The sequence below is a fragment of the Leptidea sinapis genome, chromosome 44, assembly GCF_905404315.1.
Source record: "Leptidea sinapis chromosome 44, ilLepSina1.1, whole genome shotgun sequence".
Taxonomy (NCBI): domain Eukaryota; kingdom Metazoa; phylum Arthropoda; class Insecta; order Lepidoptera; family Pieridae; genus Leptidea; species Leptidea sinapis.
Genome location: NC_066308.1, coordinates 5,326,193 through 5,350,532, shown reverse-complemented (window position 1 = coordinate 5,350,532; position 24,340 = coordinate 5,326,193). Strand labels below are relative to the sequence as shown.

The window sequence follows — 24,340 nt, the reverse complement described above, 5'->3', positions numbered from 1 at the left end:
GGGTACGGTAAAAAATCATATCTGATGAATTAACTGTATTTTCTCTATACAAAAACGAAGCAATTAGCAAATTAGAGTTATCTCTTTTTCGCTTGCGATAATTGCATTTACTATCCTTTTGACGTGTAATTGTAATGTTGTGTGCTATTGCAATGTTAAATTATTCATGTGTGCGTTATTGTATCATTTTCAATCACCGAATGTTGTCTACGTAACCTATCTATAATAGGATCATTGTCTATAATAGGTAATTTGTTAAAAAGAAAGAAAAAAGGATTGTGTGGTTTTATGAAACCACGGTACATAAAAGTACATAACGTTTTTTCATATTATGGACTAAAACTAAAAATTTTTGGATTAATATTCCACTAGCTATGTCGTTGTTTACCAAAAGCAAATAAAAACTTTAATAAATAATAACATTTACATTAAACACTGACAAACAACATTTACATTAAACACTAACAAAAACAAACAAAATAGCGTGGAGCACTGGCACAAATGAGTAATAGCCTATACACTACACGGTCAGCTGCTGCGAACTATAGGCGCCGCCCTACCGTCACACGACATGCAACACACAGACGAAAAAGTTTGAGACATAATAAATAATCAAAGGCCTTTGCTATATCCAGGCTAACTGCCAGGGCTTCTCCTTGTTGTTGACTTTTCGTGTTGTAAGCGTTTGTTGATTTTTATAAATGTTATGGAGCCAAAAACCGGTCCCTTCGTGGGTAGCAGCCCTATATAACAGAGCTCAAGAGTTAGACTTTCTTTCTCCCAGAAAAAAACGTTCTCGTGGTGCTTTAACGCCCAACGAAAAGACCATGATTCTTAATAATTATTAATATAACATAAAATATAAGTTGCGCAATGGAATGTGTTAAAAATATTTCTGAGATGAGTGGCGTGGGACTGTCAAGTGTCTATAAAATTACCAAAGAATATAAGGCAAAAGAGAGATATTAATGAAAATATGTTTTCTTAATGTGTACTTTTTTTACCGTTTGTGATGAAAGGGACGTGATAATCACTCGCCGTTAATCCCCTTTTAATTGGAGCGCCGCAATTAATATAAAGATATATTCACTAACAAGTAAAATGTATAGACTGGTATTGTAATTGAAAACTGTTTCCGGCCAGAAAGGTTTGAAATTTCTGAAATGTCAAGCCCCATCCACACGCTTGACAAACAATGGCAAACAGCCAACAGCAAACACGGACGTGTGGATGGGTGTTTGTCGTTGTTTGCCTGTTTGTGTTTGTGATGGGCAGTGTTCGGCATCGGTGTCGGTTTTTCTTGCCAGATCAAAGGATGTTTGGCAAACAGTTTGCGACGTATCCACACGTTTGGCAGCGTTCAGAAATGCGCGCGAGCTTGCGGGAGGCGGACGTATTTTCTTGCTACACTTTTTCGTTGGCGCGCAAAGCGTAAAAAATGTCTGATTGGTCAGCAACTAACTAACTAACAACTAACTAACCAAAAATGTCAGAATCGACATTTTTCGAGGCTTATCAAAATGAGCCATGTCTCTGGAATCCCAAAGATGTCGATCACAAAGATCGGCAAAAGGTTAATGATGCATGGACTCGCCTCAGCATTATAATGAATAAAAGTGTCAAGGAATTGAAGACCAAAAAAGAAATACTGATGGCTACGTTCCGCACACATTTGAAGAAAAAAAAAGATTCTATTCGGTCCGGTGCAGGTAAGTTTAAATAATCAATAAATATTTGTCTAAACACCCCTGCTATGTTCCTTGCGAATAAATTTTATTTTTTCAGGATCCGATGTTTATACACCGGTCTGGTTTGCTTATGACCTGATGGAGTCATTTTTAGGACCGGTATATACCTGCTCAAATAACGTAAATTCAGAGGAAGTAAGTAAAACGACTTTTTTTCATTATGGTTTATTCATTCTTAATTAAATTAAAACTATCATTTATATAAAGATTTAATCAGATAAAGTTTTGATTATCTATTTGCAAGAATGGTGCTACCATTACCCATACTCTAGAAGACGTGACGTCGATTTAGAAGCTGATATTTTTTTCTGTTTAGAGCTCGACATGTAGAACGATGTACTAAAATATTACATTGCGAAGCCTCATAATTTTCGAGAAAAAAAAAATTCTAAAGTTACGAAAAAAAATACGATTGGCTTAAGTGTCGTTTGACAGGCGGAAGGGGCTATAAGTGGTTAAATCTGGTAGAGGGTGGGGCCCCGATTATAATGTTACCACTCTTATTACAAGGTAATGGATATTTTATCAGAAATTTCCAAAAAATGTTTCCAACCTCAAATCAGATAAAAAGCGTAATAAGTCTTCTGTCTGAGTCTGTATCAAAAAGGTGCAGTAAAACTTAAAAAGGTTAATTTAATATTTGAATGACCTTTTGGCACCTTTTTGTTACATCCTGTGACCTTACTTATCCTTTTTATATTACTTACTACTTACTTATGCTACTACTACTTACTTATCCTACTACTTACTAATTACCTATCCTTTCTATGTTGAGGGATAATTTTTAAATAATGTAGAATGCTAACTAAATCTATTACAAAAATATAACGTAAATTCTTCCCTTATCTGTTTGGCATGCATAGGTGACCTACGGGGTACATTTGGCATGTTCTGAATTGCATTATATTCCTCTTCGTATTTTCGCCAAGATCCACTTGTTATTATTTCACCATTTCTGTCAATCGTATCAAACGTTCCTGGGGGGGTATATCTCTCTGGGGAGTTTTTTCGAAGGAAGTTATGTAGTAGTACACAGGTCATTGTTATTTCTGATACAGTAATGGGGTCTAAATAAATTGGACGACGGTAAATACAAAACACTGAAGCTAAAACTCCAAATGTGTTTTCGACTACTACCCGAGCTCTAGATAAACATTGATTGAATATTCTTTTTGGTGAACCGATGTTATGCTGTCCTGGGTAGGGTTTCATAACATGCATGCTCAATGCAAAAGCAACATCTCCTATGAAAACGTATGGAACGTTAACGTCCGATCCAGGAAGTGGGCATGGTATAGGAAAATCAATTTCATTATTACAGATTTTTTTCCACAGTAATGAATTATTAAAGACGCCACCATCGCTAATCCTCCCTTGGCATCCTATGTCAACAAATATAAATTTGTAGTGGGCATCAACTTATGCCAATAGAACGATGCTGAACGTTTTCTTATAATTTAAATATTCAGTTCCGCTATGAGGTGAACTTTCTATATTAATATGCTTGCCGTCTATGGAACCAAGACAGTGTGGAAATTTTCTTCTAAACCCTCTTTCTATATTCATCCAAGCATCAGCCGTTGATGGCATCTGAAAACAATCAAAATGAAGTAAATAAAAATTAATTATTTATTTCAGAGAGCATTGCCAGAAGAAAATGAAACTGCAGCTATAGAGGACGTAGAAGTTGTTGAAAATAGAGATTTAGAACAGCCTCTCCCTACACCAAAACCAGTGCGCCGTCGTCTAGCTACCGACACAGCGGAACGGCAAATGTCGTCTGCATTTGGACAGTTGACCAAAATTTTAAGCAAAAGACAGAGGGAATATCCACCACCACCACCAAAAGAAGACGACGACTGCGAACTTTATGGAAAATTACTAGCGAAAAAACTGCGTGAACTTTCACCGCATGGAAGGAAACTATTTATGTATAATATAGACACATTTATTATAAATAGAATTAAAGACAGGCTCTTTAAGCGACAAACCCCATCTTCCCAATCAGCCCCTTATCAGGCATATTCTGTGCCATTACCAAAAATTTCACCAATTCCAATACGACCATCAACTTCCCAAACATCATATTCCGAACCTTTGCCAAATAATTCACCATCGGCTCCATATCGACCGTCATCTTCCGAAACCTCGTATTCTGAACCTTTGCCAAATACTTTAGTTTTAGGTTCTAACCAGCTATCAACCGCCCAAACGTCACAGTATTTACCATTGGTAATCAATTCACCCCAACCATTCACTTCTCAAAATCACGTTTATTTCAACCAATCGGGCTCATCAAATTCTACTCCTACCATTCAAATAATATCCAATGAGTTGATTTCCCAAAGAACAGAAACAAACCGTGTAAATGAAGCTTTAATTAAAGCTTATGAAGACTTTGATCGTGAAAATTGAGATAGTTTAATCGGCTTAATTTTTCATGAATTAATTTTTCATTTCAAATTATTGATAATAAAAATAAAAATTTATAAAAAACAACTCACCTTTATTTCATTTCTTATAACATCATAAATTGCTTTGCAGACTTCAGGTATAATTTTTGATATTGCTTGGGGAGACACTGAATAAATAGTGTAAACTTTTACAACTGTCACCACTTGCGATAAACCTTAGTGTTATTGCTAGACGATATTTCGCTGGTATAGCTTCCTGAAGTCCGTATCTTGTTTCGAAATCAGAGGAGAAATTTTGTCTAGCAGATACTCAAAATCTGTGCAACTCATGCGGCAGAAGTTATGAAACTCCCCTGATGGTTCGTAAAGAAGCTCATTAATTTTTTTTTCTATAAATTGTCTGAAACGAATAAAAATTTTGAAGTAAAATTAAATAACACGGCAAATTAAAGCCCAAATAATAGGTCTAAAGCAGTACCTTGTACGATTTCTGTGTATTTTAATCATCCACCATCGTCTTTGCTTTCTTCTTTTTTTTCTTTTTTCTCTCTCTTGTTTTAATTTAAAATAAAAATATGTCCACGTATGTGTGGATCCAGCGTCAAAAAATAATAGGTGTCAGAATTCTACAGAATATAAAATCTGGCCATAATTATTGTGATGCTGTCGGTTATAAGCGCTTATATATTATAAGTATTCAAAACAACTTCCGTTGAAGGTAGGTTCATTGTGTCGTTAAATAAATAAGTTTCATAAAATTAATAAAATAATTATTATAAATTAATATAACTTTATAGTTTGTTGTATGCCACACGCCAACTTCAACTCAAATTTCAATCTGGCTTAAACTTTGTAAGCTACATATTTTCGATCTTTACACACTAAAATTTTATTCAATGGCAATGTTTGCCTTGTGATATAGATCACGTGACGGCACGTGAAGTGGCATAGACAATTTGTCCATTCGTCAGTTTTCGGGCGAGGAGGCAGCGCAATATTTAGTGGATTATTGAGTGGCCTGCCATTAGTAACAGAAATCATGGCAAAAACTATGTCACAGTCTCAGATGAATAAGGAGCATGCCCTTGTTGTATCCAGAGACTTCATCTCCCAACCTCGTCTGAGTAAGTAGCAAATTTTAATTTTAGGGTGTCTTAGTATGATGTCAAGTTATTGATTTTGTTTCATAAGATTGTCCCCGTACCATTCCAGGGTGAAACAATTGTAATTAATTGATTGTTCCCTTCATAATGAACAGTGTTGACTGAAATTTTGAATCAAATTAGTAATAATAAGATTTAGATTATTCAAATCTAATTATAATAAAAGACATAACTATATGTATACTTGTTTTATACCATCATAAAGGTATTCTCGAGGCCCATAATAGTATATAAACACATATTTTCTGATTGAAATAGCTTATGTAGGATATCGTATACGTAAAATCGTTCTATCTATTTCAATATGTTTTGTAAATTATTCTTCACCTATGTATGGGGGTCTGAAACTTTAATATAAATTGTTCTTCCTAATATTGAGAATGTCATGTGATGGTTTGAGTTTTGACATCACTGTGCTTTAAACTTGATATATTTTCCCCACTCAATAAAGTTTAATCAGCTGATTTTGACACTTGGTTAGGGGTGGAGAGAAACAGAAAAAAATCTTTTTTACTCATATGAAGAAATAAATTTACTTTACATATTTATGTAATGTAGTTTTTTTAAACGATTCCTCTCCAATTTGGCCATGGTAATGAATTAATGGTTACTAGTACATTTTTTATTATAACAGCTTCTATAAAAGTCAGCTGATTTTAGATATGAATATAGATAAAATGCCTAATCTGGCCCACATAATAATTTGTGTATGACCTGTGTAGAAAAAGTAAAATTTTTAGATGTAATACAATCTAAGTGTAGTGTGATTGAGGGCCTTTTATAAGAAAACTTTTGTTCTTCCTTAGGGTTACGATGGTTACACTCATGGTTTGGTTTGTGTCATTTTCTATTTAAAAGATTATTCTAAAGTGTCATCATCATATCACTTTTAGCCATCAAAATACACTTCTATATTATGAAATAGCATACAGCACTTTGGCATCATAATACATACTTACATTGTGATCCAGTTAAAAATGATCATGGTTGTATATTGATAATTATAACAATGAATTTAAATAATCTTCTTGTTTTTAGCATACAAGACAGTGTCGGGTGTGAATGGGCCACTAGTAATCCTCGATGAGGTGAAGTTCCCCAAGTTCTCAGAAATTGTACAACTGAGGCTTGCTGATGGCACCCTACGATCGGGACAGGTTAGTACATTTTAGTTTAAGGGCAAAGGGAGTCAGCGGTGCTCAAGCTTGAACTGCTGGCGATCTACCTCAAAATTGTTAGACTACGATCGATCGGCTCTGAGATGCTTCAAGTATGTGTGATGAAGGATTGTCGTCTAGGTAGAGTGTCACGATGACATAGATATTAGTTTTGCGCAAAATATGCATTTTTTTGGTCAAGGTAAGTGTAGTGTCTGCTCTTAAATTTCAATGAAAAAACTCATAATTATTATTCAAAATTGCGAGTTTATTGGTTCTTACAAAACAAACTCGTTCCAAAGTTCTAAGCTTAACTAAATAGTGACTTTGGATGTTGAAGCGTGACATTGCATGTCCTGAGCATATATTTCATAAGATGGTACGTAATTACCGATTTTAGTTTATTATACCGGATTTTTTTCTCGAGATCGACTCAGAAAGCACTCGCGATCAATCTGTCGATCCCAATCGACCGTTTGAGCACCCCTGGAGTAAGTAAACTAACCCTGAGTCTTTAATTAACAAATTCCATTAGAGCACCAAACCTGTGTTGGAAAACTGAAGCCATAATGCTCTAGTGTATGAATTATTTTGTCTTCAGGGATAGGAGTAAAAGTTTTACTGAAGTTATGACATGATACCTCTTATTTGTAGTTTTGCCTGTTCATAACAAAATAACGATAACTCAACTAAAAGAACCAGAACCATATTAAGGTGCGGTCATACCTCAATATCAACAAAAATTGGTTTCTTATGGAGTCAATTACAACATAACACAATGAAAATATTCGGACGCAAAAAATACTGTGCACAAAGAAGGATTTAATGATAATTTTTAACCGAATAGAATATTTATATATAATTTGAAATATCTAATAAAAAGTTTGGAAGTTGCTTCCCAAAAATAAACTTTGGAGTCAAAAATCTCTGAATTTTAAGCGATAACAATATTCTTTTTTTAAAGAATTGAATAGAATTAGTACTTTTCTAAAACTTATACAGAACAATTTTTCAATTTATTATGTAAATTTTGAATAAACAAAAGAAAATCAGTAAAATAAATGCACATTCGCTTAGCTTAGCCACATGATCAACACAAATATTGTAGGGTTGGTTGTAGGGTTTACAATCCTAGTCAGTCCGTGCCTTAAGGTCTGGCTGTATTATGTGTGTGTTTGCCTGTTTCATACTGAAACATGAATGTTTATATTGTGATTAGGTACATACCTAAAATAACATTTCCAATGATACAAAATTTAGTATCCAGACTTAGACATATCTTAAAATAAAATTAAAAAAAAATACATATATAAAGATATAAATTTTATTTTGATAAAGGAAAAGATTTATCATTTCAATTATTTTGTTTCCCGTTCCTGTAATTTCGAATAATATCACAGCACAAATGTTCATAAAAATAAAACTTACTGTCACAGTAAAAACTATCTCTTAAGTTGGACCAAACTACTGTCCGACTGACCTAAGTATACATAGCTGTGTTTGTTATTCTATTTGGATAAAAGATACAAGATTTATGAACGATGTAGGGCTCAACCCCACAACCTCTCCTTCTCCTTCTCTCCTTCCTTCCTAGTGCTCTTACCAACAGAGCCAACCGTTTGAATTTGAGTTCCGCATCATTCTCAAATTTTGCTTACAAATTTAATTTGTATAACTTTAAAAAAAAAACACATTGTTTAAAAGAAAAGTATTTAAATATGTTTATGCAATTTTTTTATTATATTACAATTTTTTCTACAAGGACCTTAAATCATAACATAGTATGCCTTTTTCTTAGGTGCTGGAGGTCAGCGGCTCCAAGGCCGTTGTACAAGTGTTTGAGGGTACATCGGGTATTGATGCCAAGAACACTCTCTGCGAGTTTACCGGCGACATTCTGCGTACTCCCGTATCTGAAGACATGTTGGGTATGTTATTACAGTATTATTAAAGCATTCTTTGAAATAAATATTATACATTTCAACCAACAAGACAATTTCTAAGTTGTACAAAGGACTTTCTCAAATGAGCAAACAACTAACTAGGCTGTTAGTTTTTTTAAACATAATAATAATTAGTATTATTTTTCGTTGTTTAGCTGTAAATTGTTATTTCTTACTCATCATCACCATCAGCTGGAAGACGTCTACTGCTGGACAAAGGCCTCCCGACCGGTCCTGCGCTGCCCTCGTCCAACATATCCCGGCGATCTTGGCCAGATCGTCGGTCCATCTTATGAGGGCCTACCAACACCTTGTCTTCCAGCACGTTCCGATACGTTGCTCGAACGGTTGGCTCGGTGGAAGAGCGCTCGCACGAAACACGAGAGGTCGCGGGTTTGAGTCTCGCCTCTTTCAAAAATTTTGTTTTCAAATTTAATTTGTATAAAATTCGTAGGTAGCAACTATAATTAAGAATTGGTAATTATCCACCAATTCTTGTATATATTCACAACACAAATGAGTCAATTTGCATTTAAACAATACATTTCCAACGAAGTATGTAGAACAAACACTGTGGCGTCGTATTACTGACGTTCTATCTTAGTGGTTAAATAGCCTTCCAAAATCGGGAAGTGCCCTTAGGCACTAGATTTTTCATAAACACGAAAATCGTAAGTGCCTTAGGTATGGCACACTACGCCATGACCAAGTTGTGAACCTCATTTTGTTTATAAGATAGTTTATTTTGCATGGTCTTATAGCTTGTTTCTAAAGCTTTCTTATACATTCGCTCATATCGTACTAATTCTAAGCAATCTATTAATACAAGTAAAATAATACGCATTCACAGGCCGCTGCGCGGGCGCCGATTTATGGCATACCGCGGAGCGGGGGCACTTGTCGATTACGGAAGGATACACTTTTGCAAAAAAAAAAGACGTGTGGCACTCGCGGACTGCCGCGGTAAAGCTATTGCATAGCATCTTTTATCTACTTATGCAATTATAATTATTTATTTATTTTATTTATGCAGTATTTTTGTTTGATCAAATTAATTTTAAAAAAAGCAAACGGGAAGTGAGTAAAATTTAACTTGCAAGATTTGATTACAGACAGACAACGGGACAGGTGAAACTAAATAAAAATGCTTGTCATAAATAATAAAAATAAAAAAAAACGTGATAAAAAAAATTTAAGATGTACCCCAGGCTCGAACTTGGGACCTTCTGCACAAAAAGCATACGTGATAACCGCTGTTCTACGGCAACTGTAATGACCGTGCCTAAATATCTATATACATCTAGTAAGTAAGTATTAGGTTATTTTTCGTTACGGAATTTCTGGATTCGGTCTCCACGCTCAAGGCCCGCGATAGAAGCTATGCAATAGCTTAAAAATTAAATGGGTGACCTGATTGAAATAACTATTCAATTATAAAATATTTTTATATACAATAATGCTTACAACAGGCCGCGTATTCAACGGATCTGGAAAGCCAATTGACAAAGGTCCCCCGATCCTGGCCGAGGCCTTTTTGGACATCCAGGGTCAGCCCATCAACCCATGGTCACGTATCTACCCGGAGGAAATGATTCAGACCGGTATGTATGATTGATGATGAATAACTATCAGGTATCAGTAGTAGAGGGAACTTCTCAAATTCTAAAGTTTTATTAACAAAAAAAGCATTTGTATACAGTAATTTCATTTGGCGAAGTGAATATCTGTGGGAGGCTCCTTTGCACAGGATGCCAGCGAGATAATGGCTACAACGGCGCCTAGTTCTGCCGTGAAATATTATAATGTTTAAGCATTATTGTGTTTCGGTCTCAATTGGCACATTTAATTGATGTGTTTTTTGATATTTAAATAAAAGTAAGATAATACTTACTAGCTTTAAGGGTAATTGTATACACTTTTATAATAAAGTCCCAGCCACGGTTCAGGCATTATCTATAAAAAAAAATGTTTTATTGAGAAAAGGCTGTCGTAAATCCTACTACTCCACAGCTGAATATCTAAGTGATGCGACAGCCTAGGACTAGATTATGATTATTTTATAGCAGTAGCAGTGACAGTACAATATAGTATATTTGATTAAAAAGAGCGCAAAAAAAGAATGCTGTGAGAGTTTCTTGTGCCGCTTCTTCTCTCTCAGAGCGCCATTTGTTTCTAAAGGAATCAATTTTGAGAAAATGAAAATGGCCTTTTTTTATAAAAAGCAAAAATAAGCATTGGTGTTTTTGTTGTTTCACATTATCCCTACTCATCCGCCAGGTATCTCCGCCATCGATGTGATGAACTCCATCGCTCGTGGCCAGAAGATCCCGATCTTCTCAGCAGCAGGTCTGCCTCACAACGAAATTGCCGCCCAGATCTGTAGACAGGCCGGTCTTGTCAAGGTACGTACACTCGGTTGTCAAGCTGATCCTGTGTGTAGTGTACTGACATCTAGTCTAAACAGAGTATGTGTTAACTATCATTGTCACGACATCGACAGTGACATTAACTGTGTGACGTTGAGTGCTATATAATGAATGCACAGTACAGCGTTAGGCCAGTTCTAATCGGCTATTGGTTGCGTGTGGACGTGTCCGGGTGTAGTGCTACATAGTAAAGATTAGTTGTTTCGCAAACGATGAACATTACACTGTGTATGCAGTGCTGTCAATTGAAAATATGTTCTATTTAATAAGATAAAAAAATCTTTTAAAACTGTAATTTTTTTTTATTTCTTCTTTTTTTCTACTATTTTTAAGATGGTCACTTTTAAGACCCATTACAAAAGGAACCGTGTTGTCTATGACTGCTGTCAACAGGTCGACTTGGTAGTTAATAGACCTACTGAAAATCAGTGTTAAAATTAGGCTGATACTAATTTCAGTTCCAAATTTTGTTAACTTTACTATGTATATATTATGTTATGTGTTGTGTCGTAAATAAATGTACTAAATAAATAATTACCTTTGCACAGGATGCCGGCTAGATTATGGGTACCAAACGGCGCCTATTTCTGCCGTGAAGCAGTAATGTGTAAGCATTACTGTGTTTCGGTCTGAAGGGCGCCGTAGCTAGTGAAATTACTGGGCAAATGAGACTTAACATCTTATGTCTCAAGGTGACGAGCGCAGTTGTAGTGCCGCATATAATTTTTGGGGTTTTTCGAGAATCCTGTGCGGCACTGCATTGTTATGGGCAGGGCGCATCTATTACAATCATCAAATGAACGTCCTGCTCGTCTCGTCCCTTAGTTTCATAAAAAAAAAAACTGTACTTAAATCCTGAATATTGTTAAGATTAATAGTGGTATAGGTCAGGAGGTCTCATGTGCGCAGCAAAGCCTTGGTAAACAATACCGCAAACACTGCAGTAGAGAATGAGTTGAAATTCGCTCCTCAAAGGCTCAATACTTAATTGAATTACAAAAAAATGCGTTTAAAGTTTGCGTCTCAGTCATATATTGCTGGTTCAACAACAATATATAGAGGAATGGAGAATGAGTTACGTAAAGCCGATAGGGTCTTGTCTCTCACGATACACAGAGTATGGTCTTGGTTATGGCTTAAAAACAAACAAACTTATATTCGTATTTATAATATTAGTTTTTTTTTTTATTTATCAAAATACATATTTTACAAAATGTGAACAAATTAGATACATTGTAAAAACCACAGAGGTTTGACCTCAATGCATTATCTTAGTTTACGCCTTATTTCATTTTTTTTACAAAATAAATATAATCTTAACATTAAGTTCTATACCTACATACAATTATTAATATCTATAGAAAGTAACTATTGGCTACAAGTACATTAATTACATACTAATACCTACAAGAAATCAACTACAGATAATATGTACCTTACCAATATTTATTTCAACACGAAGCAACCAAAAAACAGATATTTCAAACATTTCCCAGGCATCCCATGACCACCTTATTAATTACAAATGCGATCAAAGATTACCTAGGAAATATTCCTTTAGTTTTTGTTTAATATTTTTATGGGTCACTGCATTGGAGTTAGGTTAGGTAAATTACAAGAGCATTGTCAATTCAAATTCAAATATTTTTATTCAAGATAGAATTTAAAATAACTTATTGTATGTCAAACAACTACACCCATTGGAAATAGCATGCCTCACACCTGAGAAGAAGGGGTGCAAGAAACTCAGTGGGCTTATTTTTATTTTTCCTTAATTTACTTTCAATATATGTATAGTGCAATACAATTTATAATTAATAGCCTGAGAGCGTCCGCTCCAGTCCTTTCCAGTCTGTGGTATCATTAAGAAAATCAAACATGTTATAGTAACTTTTACCAATAACCCAGGTCCCCGGCAAATCAGTTCTGGATGACCACGAGGACAACTTCGCCATCGTGTTCGCCGCCATGGGTGTCAACATGGAGACGGCCCGGTTCTTCAAGCAGGACTTCGAGGAGAACGGCTCCATGGAGAACGTGTGCCTGTTCTTGAACCTGGCCAACGATCCCACCATCGAGAGGATCATCACACCTCGTCTGGCGCTCACCGCTGCCGAGTTCTTGGCTTACCAGTGTGAGGTAAATCATTTTCTTTGATTAGCGCGCGCGTTACACATTTAAATAAAACACTTTTTATACGATTAAAACGCGTGTTATTGTAATTTTCTTTTTACATTAGATTTTTGTGTGTAAGTTACTTTATTATTATTATTTTACTTAACCCGACGTTTCAAGACCTTTCCAGATCTCTTTTTCAGGGGAATTGCAGATGAATTGAGTCAAAATAGTATTTGTCACAGGTAGATGTCATTTGGAAGTTTAGCGCCATTTATTGCCTCGGAGGTGGTATTTGCTGTAGACACATGGTTTATGGCAAAAATTACTGACAGTGTCCTAATCTTTTTAATTTAGAGATTATTGGATCCCAGGTGTTAGATAATTTAAGACCGTCAGAGAGCAGCGTTTAAATTCTTTATTAAGTGTTTAATTTAAAAGTGTGAGGTATATTCAAAGATCCTCAACTAAACTTTATTCAATTAGGTTTCAACTAAGCGCTTTTGATTAGTCACTTTAAATATTTCTTTTAAATTATTAAATCTACCATATGTTCGTAAAAGATCTCGTGAGAAGAACATACAAGAAACTCAACGGCCACTCTATTCAATTGAAATAGAGTATTTTACAAGTTTGTACAAAACAAATTAGTTTGTAAGGCGATGCATCCAATATATGAATTGTGTTAGTTAAAAGCGTTATAAATACCAAATATTTCATTAAAAGTAATAAATAATTAATTGTATAAATATATCGTAGATTGGATGGATGTCCCAGACCCAAGGGTGTCGTGATAAGCGATTAAGGTCATTTATCAATGGGATGCTTCTTTGAGGGTGCAAGCTAGATAATGGGTCTGACAACGGCGCCTTTTTCTGCCATGAAGCTGTGATGTGTAAGAAATATTGTGATTCGGTGTGAAGGGCCCCGTAGCTAGTGAAATTACTGGGCAAATAAGACTTAACATCTTATGTCTCAAGGTGAATTTTTGAGGTTTTTCAAGAATCCTGAGCGGCACTGCATTGTAATGGGCAGGGCGTATCAATAACCATCAGCTGAACGTCCTGCGCGTCTCGTCCCTTATTTAAAAAAAAAAACTAAATTAATGTGTTTTTAAATAGAAACACGTGTTGGTCATCTTAACCGACATGTCTTCGTACGCCGAGGCTCTGCGTGAGGTGTCCGCCGCTCGTGAGGAGGTGCCCGGAAGACGTGGTTTCCCAGGTAACGACTACGTGCAAATATAAACCAATTATTTCTTAATCAGAGAGAAATAGAGTGTTTAATAGCACAACATAAAGAAAATTCTACATTAACGGCCGTTCCCAATATACTATCTACAGATAGAGATAAATTACCACCTTCTACTGTCAGTAATTAGCTGTCAATAATCTGAAGCTGTCCCAATATACCCGATAAGTCATTCCTATCGCCTTATATTGCGACGCGTGAATTGCAATTTTCATACAAACTTCTATCGCTGGTAAGCTATACGTCGTCCCATTGACAGACAGCGTGAACGGATAAGTTGAGTTAAGTAAGTCGATAAGTTTATTGGGACAGAAAAGTCAACGATAGTTATGATTTTTATCTCGAGTAAGAGATAGACTGAATATTGTGAATGGACGTTAGAGTTCTTTTTGATGCCATTTCTAATATACTAGATACTACTACCACTTCGGAACAATGGCGCTCTGGGAGAGAGGAAGTGGCGCAAGAAACGCTCCCAGCATTATTTTTTTTGCGTTCCTTTTAATCAAATATACTATATTGTACTGTCATTATACATATACACTAATATAGACAAAAATACAAGTTGAGTGCTACTTCAATTATAGGTGGTGTGAAATAACATTCATAAGATAGAAGGAAATAAGTACATTATAGACAAAAATTTTGATGTTTATGAAATTTAATCACATATTGTGATACATTAAAAGTTTACTCTAAATTAAATTAACATACATATCTACATAATTATTATTTTACAGTTTTTTACTTATAACAGGTTGAACTAAAAATTTACCAACATTTTTTTTTATGGAAAAGACGGACAAACGAGCGTAACCTGGTGTTAAGTGATCACCGCCGCCCACACATTCTTGCAACACCAGAGGAATCACAGGAGCGTTGCCGGCCTTTAAGGAAGGTGTATGCGCTTTTTTTGAAGGTACCCATGTCGTATCGTCCCGGAAACACCGTACAAGGAGCTCATTCCACAGCTTTGTAGTACGTGGAAGAAAGCTCCTTGAAAACCACATTGTGGAGGACCGCCCCACATCCAGATGGTGGGGATGATATCCTAATTTGTGGCGTGTCGTGCGAGCGTGGGATTCGGCGGCAGGAATCAGATGAAACAGCTCTTCGGAACGCTCCCCGTGATAAATGCGGTAAAATACACACAATGAAGCGACGTCTGTACGCAACGACAAGTGATCCAGCCGTTCACAGAGCACTGGGTTCCCGACAATTCGAGCTGCTTTTCGTTTGTTTACCATTTAATGGATCTTATACTAGCTCCGCTCACCCTACATACACACTTGAACAAGGTTATATATCACTGATCACAAACTAGAATAATGATGTGTACAGATTGGTGAAACTATAATAAATATAAATTCGCCGACACATTTGAAAGGTATTTTTGTAACAATTTCTCATAGTTTGGACATCTTGTGCGTTCGAAATGTGCATTTCACGCGCACGCTAATAGCATTACAAGCCGAGCGCAGAGCGAACTGTGATTGGTCGGTTTTTCGAATGAACAAAAGCGTTCGCGGCTGAATGGCCGAAACAGACGTACGTGGGAGGTTCGTAGTGAATGCGCGGTATGAGCACGCTATCCGTCCACGGTTGCAGCTAACATGAAATGAAAGGTGAAAAGATACCAGTGGGAGGCTCCTTTGCACAGGACGCCGGCTAGATTATGGGTACCACAACGGCGCCTATTACTGTGTTTCGGTCTGAAAGGCGCCGTAGCTAGTGAAATTACTGGGCAAGCGAGACATAACATCTCATGTCTCTTATGACATTGTATTGTAATGGGCAGGGCGTGTGAATTACCATCAGCTGCATCAGCTGCTCGTCTCGTCCTTTATTTTCATATAAAAAAAAGATACATTTTATGTAACGTTTCACCAGTCTGTACGCAGCTTAAGTTAAATCGAGTGTCGGTTGTTCGATGTAATGTTTCATGTATCTTGTGACAGGTTACATGTACACTGATCTGGCCACCATCTACGAGCGCGCGGGTCGTGTGGAGGGCAGGAACGGATCCATCACCCAGATCCCAATCCTGACGATGCCCAACGATGACATCACCCATCCCATTCCCGATCTTACGGGGTACATTACCGAGGGACAGGTATGTATCAGAGAACTAGATGTCGAGCATATAATAATATAAAATATTGATACACTTTTACACAAATTGTCTTGCCCCAAATTAGGCATATAGCCTGTGTTATGGGTTGCAAGACAACGTTATATATTACTAGCTGACCCAGCAAACGTTATATTGCCGATACTAAAATCGCGATACAAAAGTAACTGTTGATCGTAGATGGGTGAAAATTTGAAGTTGTATGTATTTTTTAATGCTGACTCATAATCAAACAAATTTAAAAAAAAATGTCAAAAAAAATTAAAAAAAAATGTCGTGTGGACCACCCTTAACATTTAGGGGGGTGAAAAATAGATGTTGGCCGATTCTCAGACCTACTCAATATGCTCACAAAATTTCATGAGAATCGGTCAAGCCGTTTCGGAGGAGTACGGGAACGAACATTGTGACACGAGAATTTTATATATATGATAATACAATAACTTACTTAAACATACATAAATACATATAAATATAAACATCTATATTCATCACATAAATGCTTGCGCCTACCCGGATTCGTACCCGGGACCTCTAGCTTAGTAGGTAGGATCGCTAACCACTCGGCTATACAGGTCGCCAAATATACGTATAACACTTGGGTTGTTGATTGATAATGTGTGTTAAAATAGGGTTATTAAATTGCATAGTTTGTTTTAAAAATTTATCTGTACCGTGTGTGCAAAATTTCACGATGATCAATTGAATAGTTACCACGTGAAAGCGTATTATAGTATATATTATTGAATGTAAGGTAATCTGCTGCCTATCCCTGCTCATCTGTTGATGACTGATATAAATAGCTGATATTTTCATTATAAGTTTTAATAGATGTAAAGTGTAATTTTCGAATACTATATGCTCACGTTTTCAGTTAAATTTTTCTACTCTAGTACTTAGAAAGTTCTTTGTAATTGTCTTAACTATCATTTAAGTTTTTAAAGCTGTTTTGTTTTCCCAATAAATAAAAAAATAGAGTGTGAAATTCTCTTGTGGTAGAAGTGAAACCTTCAAAAGTGATGAAGAATTTTATTATAAAAATGATGAGAAATCTCTACAAACGTATTTTCACCAGTGGGAGGCTTCTTTGCACAGGATGTCGGCTAGATTATGGGTACCACAACGGCGCCTATTTACTGGCAAATGAGACACAACATCGTATGTCTCAAGGTGTCGAGCGCAATTGTAGTGCCGCTCAGAATTTTTGGGTATTTCAAGAATACTGAGTGGCACTGCATTGTAATGGGCATGGCGTATCAACACCATCAAGTGAACGTCATGCTCTTCTCGTCCCTTATTTTCATAATGTGATGCCTTTTCTCAAGATTTGTACTACGCATGGGCTCACAAACACGTACAACGTAACGTAAGAAACACTGTATAATTTATGTGTCTGTCTCTTTTTACTGTCTCGCTTTTTCGTTTCATCGACTTTCAATTCACCACGATGCTTAAGAAATTTCACTTCAATAAAATATAAATAATAATAATATAAATTTATAATTTTGTTTTCTTTTTTCCATGGATAGATCTACGTAGACCGTCAGCTGCACAACAGACAGATCTACCCGCCGGTGAACGTGCTGCCGTCTCTGTCTCGTCTCATGAAGTCTGCCATCGGGGAGGGCATGACAAGGAAGGACCACTCAGACGTCTCCAACCAGCTGGTGAATATAACTATGCATAATATGGCTCCTCTTTGAGGCATGCTGAGATAGGACTTAGATAATTTATACCTCTAGATAGAGCCTCTTGCTGCTAACCGATAAAAACAGACCAAGTTAATTACTTTAGTGTGCGTGACAAGCTGATTTGTTTAACACGTTAGTGTGCACGCATTGCTTAAAATAGAGGTTAACTGATAACCTCAATTTTTTCACAGCTGGCACAGTCTATCTAGACGTATAAATGATATCGATTTTTACATACATTTTGTGATTTACTATAAAAAGTAGTCTATTTTGTAATTGTATTTTTTATAATAAATAGATAACACTGCATTACTCTTATACTTGCTTTTGTTATTACAAGAAAAGTAGATATTCCGTGTGATGGTTGGTCGTAATACGACTGATGTCGTTTTGTTAATTAAGACCCATATTACTACTTCTGTTACTGTCAGGATTTTCCCTTAAAATAAGACTTTTCGCTGTATTTTGTTAAATAAACAACATGATTAACTGATACGAGTGAGAGTTTTAAAGATGATATCGACATAAAGTCATTAAACCTATATATAAATTGGACGTAGTTCCTGAAAAACGTTCCAAACCACAAATATCACATATTAAGGATTTTTTTTTAAAGTTTAATAAATATTAGTGTATTCCATACATGTGGGGTGGGCTACTAGTCATGATGTCATTTAAAGAGTGACAGTAGGGCTGCCAATTTTTGTCAGGCCGTTAATATGAATCACGTGACCAGTTTTGTGTTCTAACTTAATTTCGACATGATTGTGGCATGGAACGTTTTTCTGGAATTACGTCCAATTACTTAATGCAGAAATACTTATGATAAATGTACTTACAACGATTAGTATGCCTAAAAAGCCTTGCATAATTCAATTATGCTTGAATTATGAAAGGCTTGCTTAAATTTTTCCGATTTTTTTACAAATCGAAGAAATTTAAAATCTCTTGGTGAAATTTAGGTGAAATCAATAAAAAACTTTGCAGATATACATATTATTTAGTATCAATATCACTTCCTGTTCAAAATATATCATAACATTGTGTTTGACTCGTCACTCTGAATACTAGAGACCCTGTCTGTGGCTTTTACCATGTTATCCATCTACACAAGGTTTTGGATTTTGACATTTTGTGTAATTCATCGTTATGTAAGCCACTGTACAAATTAATTGTAAATGCTATAGGAAAAATTTAACTTTATTATCTTAGTAATAAGTTATGGCCTGTGGAATTGCATCCCGTGCCACTAAATAAATTTAAAAAAACTTAGTCACTCTCGACTTAAAAAAATCTTGAATTAATTGTTTCTTGTCCGCAGTACGCTTGTTACGCCATCGGTAAGGACGTGCAAGCGATGAAGGCCGTGGTGGGTGAAGAGGCGCTCACCCCTGATGATCTCCTCTACCTGGAGTTCCTCACTAAGTTCGAGAAGAACTTCATCTCACAGGTAATTAAATATACCCATGTGATTCTAACAAAATTTTAAATTACTTTCAAGCTGTAGACTTTATATTGGCAAGGAGACACTGTCCAAACAAATAAAGTTTCAAATTCTCATCAAACTTTGATTGGACATTGGCAAGGCAGTTTCGACTCTGTGTTATATACGATATAAGGTCAAAATTATTAATGGAAAATCTTATGGATATGAAAGAGGAGCGCAAAATAGCGTACGCGGTCCCCTGATGTCAAGTGATCACCATCACCCACATTATCTTGCAACACCAGAGGAATCACAGAAGTGTGACCAGCCTTTTAGGTGTACACACTATTATTTTTAAGGTAGGTACGTCGTATCGTCCTGTAAACTCTGCTAAAGGAAGCCTATTCCACAGCTTGGTTGTATGTGGAAAAAAAGGTCCTTGAAACCCATTTACCCCATTCCGCGACCTTCTCAAGAGAGTACTCGATAGAAGACACAAGTTTCTTCCGGCACTGGTTGATGATTTTGTGAGGGAGACCTGCATGGCCCTTGTTTACGGCATCACCAGTGCTGTCTTCTGCATAGCAATGTATGTTTGAGGCGTCCATCATATCATTGATATGCAGAAGAAACAGTGTAGGAGCTAGCACACAGCCTTGGGGCACTCCAGCATTCGAACAATAAGCGTTGACAACGACTTGTATACCTATTATGGTTGTGCTGTCTAAAATGAAGTGGGCATCTGCTCGTTCCGACAGATATGATTCTAAGTTCATAATATATTAAACTGGACACCAATAATTGATACACAATACATTGTGTGAGTGAAACAAACGACGGAACTAACTTAGCGCTTATGACATTGCAGAGCAACTACGAGAACCGTACCGTGTTCGAATCCCTGGACATCGGCTGGCAGCTGCTGCGTATCTTCCCCAAAGAGATGTTAAAACGTATCCCCGCCTCCGTCCTGGCCGAGTTCTACCCCAGAGATTCACGCCACTAGGCGACCCAAGCACAATGCGACGCAACGCAATCCATTGCGTTGCCATAATAATGCGACAAAACGCAATCAATTGCAATTTCCGCACTAAAAGGCGCAACGCAATTTATTGTGATGCCGCAGAATGCGACAAAACGCAAATCATTTAAGATATATATATATATACATATTTTATGAATGCAATTCATTGCGTCAACCGCATGTACGACTTACCGCAATTAGTCATTATGACATACGCATAATGCGGAGTGACGCAATCGGTTGCTTCTACGCTTATTTCGACTACGTAACGCCGCGACATATTTATTATAATAGTTCCTCCACCAACCATGTTTCTTACTATACCTATATATATTTCTTACTATATATATATATATATATTAATATAGATGTTTTTGTGTTATTTAATCGGTATAATTCAATGAATTATTTATCAATTTCTGATTTTTTAATTTGTTTTTCGAGGTCGATAAATTTATAATTTGGTGCTTTGTTGAATAGCCGCGTTGCAGTCGCCCTGTAAGATATATTAATAAGTTGTTAATATTTAATTTAGACCGCATATAATCACAAATTATGCGTCATATTTAAACCAGATATAAATTCGGAATTAGTGATGCTTTATGAGATGTTGTATATAACAGTTGGTTACATTCCGAGCGTGAACTTCAATTGATATTTTATTGTGAACTAGGATATTGTTGTTTGAAATAAAGATATAGATGTTATGTGCTCTTTTATTACCTAAAACAAGCAGTGACCTGTTGCTAATGTAATTACGTCATAATACAGTATTGTGGTTTATGTAATAGGCAGGTTAACCTCTGGGGAAACATTGGTGTCATGTATAATTAGCGGTTAGTGATCGTGTATAGGGCCCGTGACGAGAAGCTATAAATTAAGTACATCAATAACTTCTCGTTTCTACCAAGTTGAAAACCACAATATTTTCAGTTAACCAAATACAATTGACTTTAATTACTATACGGGTAATACGAAAGTAACGACCAATTCAAATCACTCGGGTTATATTTTAACGATAGAAGGCGTTGTTGCTCAATGTTCATGGTACAGAACGAGCCCGACACCTTCAATGTAAACATTTGGTCCGCCATTTTGAAGTAGACGTCACGACGCGGCGACGTGCTAGGTCATTTCGTGTTTCAAATGCCCTTGAGGTTGTTTGTTATTTGCTCTTTGTTTGTATCAATTCGTAATAATTATTGTTGTTAATTATTGCGTTATTAAGTATTATAGTTGTTAACTTATTACGAAATTGATAAATGAGTAAAATTATGAAATACATGCAGATGAATTAGCAGTCAACATATTCATCTAAAACCATTCTACATATAAAATATATCACAAAAATAGTATTTTTTCTTTCATCCAAATGTTGCAAACCCCTGAACATTTGCTTACATAATTTATAGCTTATGACCGGGACTATAGCTGTTGACACCGCCGCCGTGTAACTAAAACTGGCGATACACATGCCCGTAGCTTGCACACTAGCCTCCTTGCATGTGTCAGCTATCATGTGTATACGCTAACTGGCATACATGTAGCAAGCACAACATTTGATTAGCTTGAATGCCCATTGAGGGAGGGGACGCGGGGTGTTGCCAAACTGGCACCCCTGAACAGACGCGACAGCTATGGGCATGCCAGTAGCTGACTCGTTGATTTTGTTTAATTCACTTCGATTGTTACCCATTTTTAGCGGGCAAGTGTATCGCCGCCTTAACAAGAAGTTAGGCTAATACTAATTTCGCTTACTCGTTGATTAAATTACCCTGCAGTTTGGCTTTACAAAATTTCCTGATATGTCCTTGTACCTACATTCGATATAAAATATTATGTCTTGTAAATGGAATATGTCCGGTTCCGGGACACCTGTGACAAAGAGGATGTAAATACTACGTAATAAGAGGCGGACCTGCATAAGTAAAAATTGAAATTTAGTTTAGTACGAAACGTGCAGTTATTTGACATGGGTTTGAAAGAGTAGTAATTAAAGAATGGCGATTAGCGAGGAATTATATAATCCGGCTAGTTTTGAAAGCGAACAGTGTCTTAATACGTAGTGGACTTCGGCTATCAAGATCATAGCAGTCATCTGTTATTACACATGACTGAATTTAGTGATCTAAATTCAGAAGCAAATTTTGAAACACATTAGTAGCTTCTGATCACACTATCCATAATTTAGTTACTGAATCAGTCACCACTTAAAGCGCGACGAAGTGTCGTATAAGTACGAGGATGGCTCCAGTGTTGTCCAGTCCAAAAAATTGGCTATTGCCTCAATTAAAATTGAAAAAAGAAAATGAAAATCATGGGTGACAGTTAGCAAATATTACAAAGAGAATAGGTGTTTTAGAATCAGCAGACTTCAGAAATGATCTACGATAGGATACGAGATCGTTTGACATAATATAATTAAATCTTTTGACACCGTTTATTCAAAAGCAAGATACTATCTCTACTAGTTTCTATACTATAATTGGTCGTAACACTAAGATTTCTTGCAACAGGAAATTCATATCAAGATTTAAATTTCATTTCTTTAATATCCCAAGCCCTGCTGACAAAAACTATCTCTGAAACTTTTTTAGGCTATTACTATTATTCGGGAATATAAAACTTAGGTACGTCCTCCACTCACGAAGAGCCACTAGCGACTGAAATCAGTAACCAAATACGATTACACTTTTCTAAATGCGTTTCTAATTAGGCTTCTAAATTATTCAGTCACTATCCTTATTTCTGAATTTAGGAAGCTAGGTTACTGAATGCGATATTATACCTACTTGACTACTTGTCTAAATTCAGTTAAATGTAATAGGAGCTGTAGCGTGCCTTGGCGAGACCCAGTATAAAAATTTGCTTGGGGGGCCCATATGAAGGGTAAAGATTTCTCACAAAAGAAAAAAAAATGTTGGCATAAAATTAAAAGAAATGTGTATTCATCATAATTATCTCTGTCACTTTTTCCAAGCAATTCAAATTAAATAACTCGTAAAAAACACTCCTTCCCTTTTTTCGGCAAGCAGCAAATGTTTTTATTAATGCTTACGCACGTGGGGGGTCCAATACAAAAACAATGATGATGTGTGATCCCAGTGTCTTTCTTATAGTATCAGTTTTACTACGCAGAGTTTCAATTATTAGCAGTCTACGTCACACATTGTTCGAGACTGGCTCGAGTACGCCCACTTGGGCGTAGAATTAATTTCCGCCCTTTCCGACTACACCTGCGGAATCTAGTTGGAGCACAGCGAAGATTAATCCTTAATCTAAGATGATAATAAAGATATCTTAAAATTGAATCATAAGCAAAATATCTTTTTAGAAGCATTTTGCATAAGTTTTGATTGGTTTTGTAATAGGAAAGTTACGTTCTGTGATTAAGTTATAAGTTTTTAGTTTAATTAAGAAGTTATTGTTGTATTATACTTTTACGAAGGTTTTAAGATTTATTTCCTTCATTCTTAAGAGTAGTGCTTAAACTACCTTATAGATTGAATATAATTATCGATTGTAAGTAAGAAAAACGATAATAATTTAAAGAAAAAATGCTAAATAAAAGAATTTAATGTCGATTACAAAAACTTTTTTTTTACTTCTTAAAACCACAATGTCACCGAACAGAGAACATAAAAAATACCTACATATGTCTTAACGGCCCAATCTTCTCACACATGAACAAATCATTTTGAATGTTTGTGGATGAAAAACTATTCTTTGTCATGCAATTAATGCTAAGAAAAAAACTCTCGCAAAAATAACATTGTTTACGACGAAATTGTTTAGAAATTTGGTCTGGACGGTAACCCTATATATATATTATGTCCTTATAGAAGAACATT

The 24,340-nt window shown here is 35.9% G+C and overlaps 1 protein-coding gene across 1 annotated transcript; it reads left to right on the top strand.

The window, feature by feature from the left end:
- Window positions 1-5,117: 5,117 nt before the first annotated feature.
- Window positions 5,118-21,196, top strand: LOC126977257 (V-type proton ATPase subunit B). Its single transcript, XM_050826000.1, has 11 exons — window positions 5,118-5,286; window positions 6,364-6,482; window positions 8,281-8,410; window positions 9,895-10,026; window positions 10,703-10,827; window positions 12,760-12,990; window positions 14,088-14,190; window positions 16,176-16,330; window positions 17,878-18,015; window positions 19,361-19,489; window positions 20,334-21,196. Exons 1-11 carry the CDS (start codon window positions 5,202-5,204, stop codon window positions 20,469-20,471), a joined length of 1,485 nt encoding a protein of 494 aa, XP_050681957.1. The 5' UTR covers window positions 5,118-5,201; the 3' UTR covers window positions 20,472-21,196.
- The last annotated feature ends 3,144 nt before the right edge of the window (window positions 21,197-24,340 follow it).

Bases quoted from the DNA above. Each gene is read 5' to 3' on its own strand.
- LOC126977257 (XM_050826000.1), top strand. From the start codon at position 5,202: ATGGCAAAAACTATGTCACAGTCTCAGATGAATAAGGAGCATGCCCTT. The intron at 6,483-8,280 runs GTTAGTACATTT...CCTTTTTCTTAG, and splicing joins GCACCCTACGATCGGGACAG to GTGCTGGAGGTCAGCGGCTC. The intron at 19,490-20,333 runs GTAATTAAATAT...ATGACATTGCAG, and splicing joins AGAAGAACTTCATCTCACAG to AGCAACTACGAGAACCGTAC.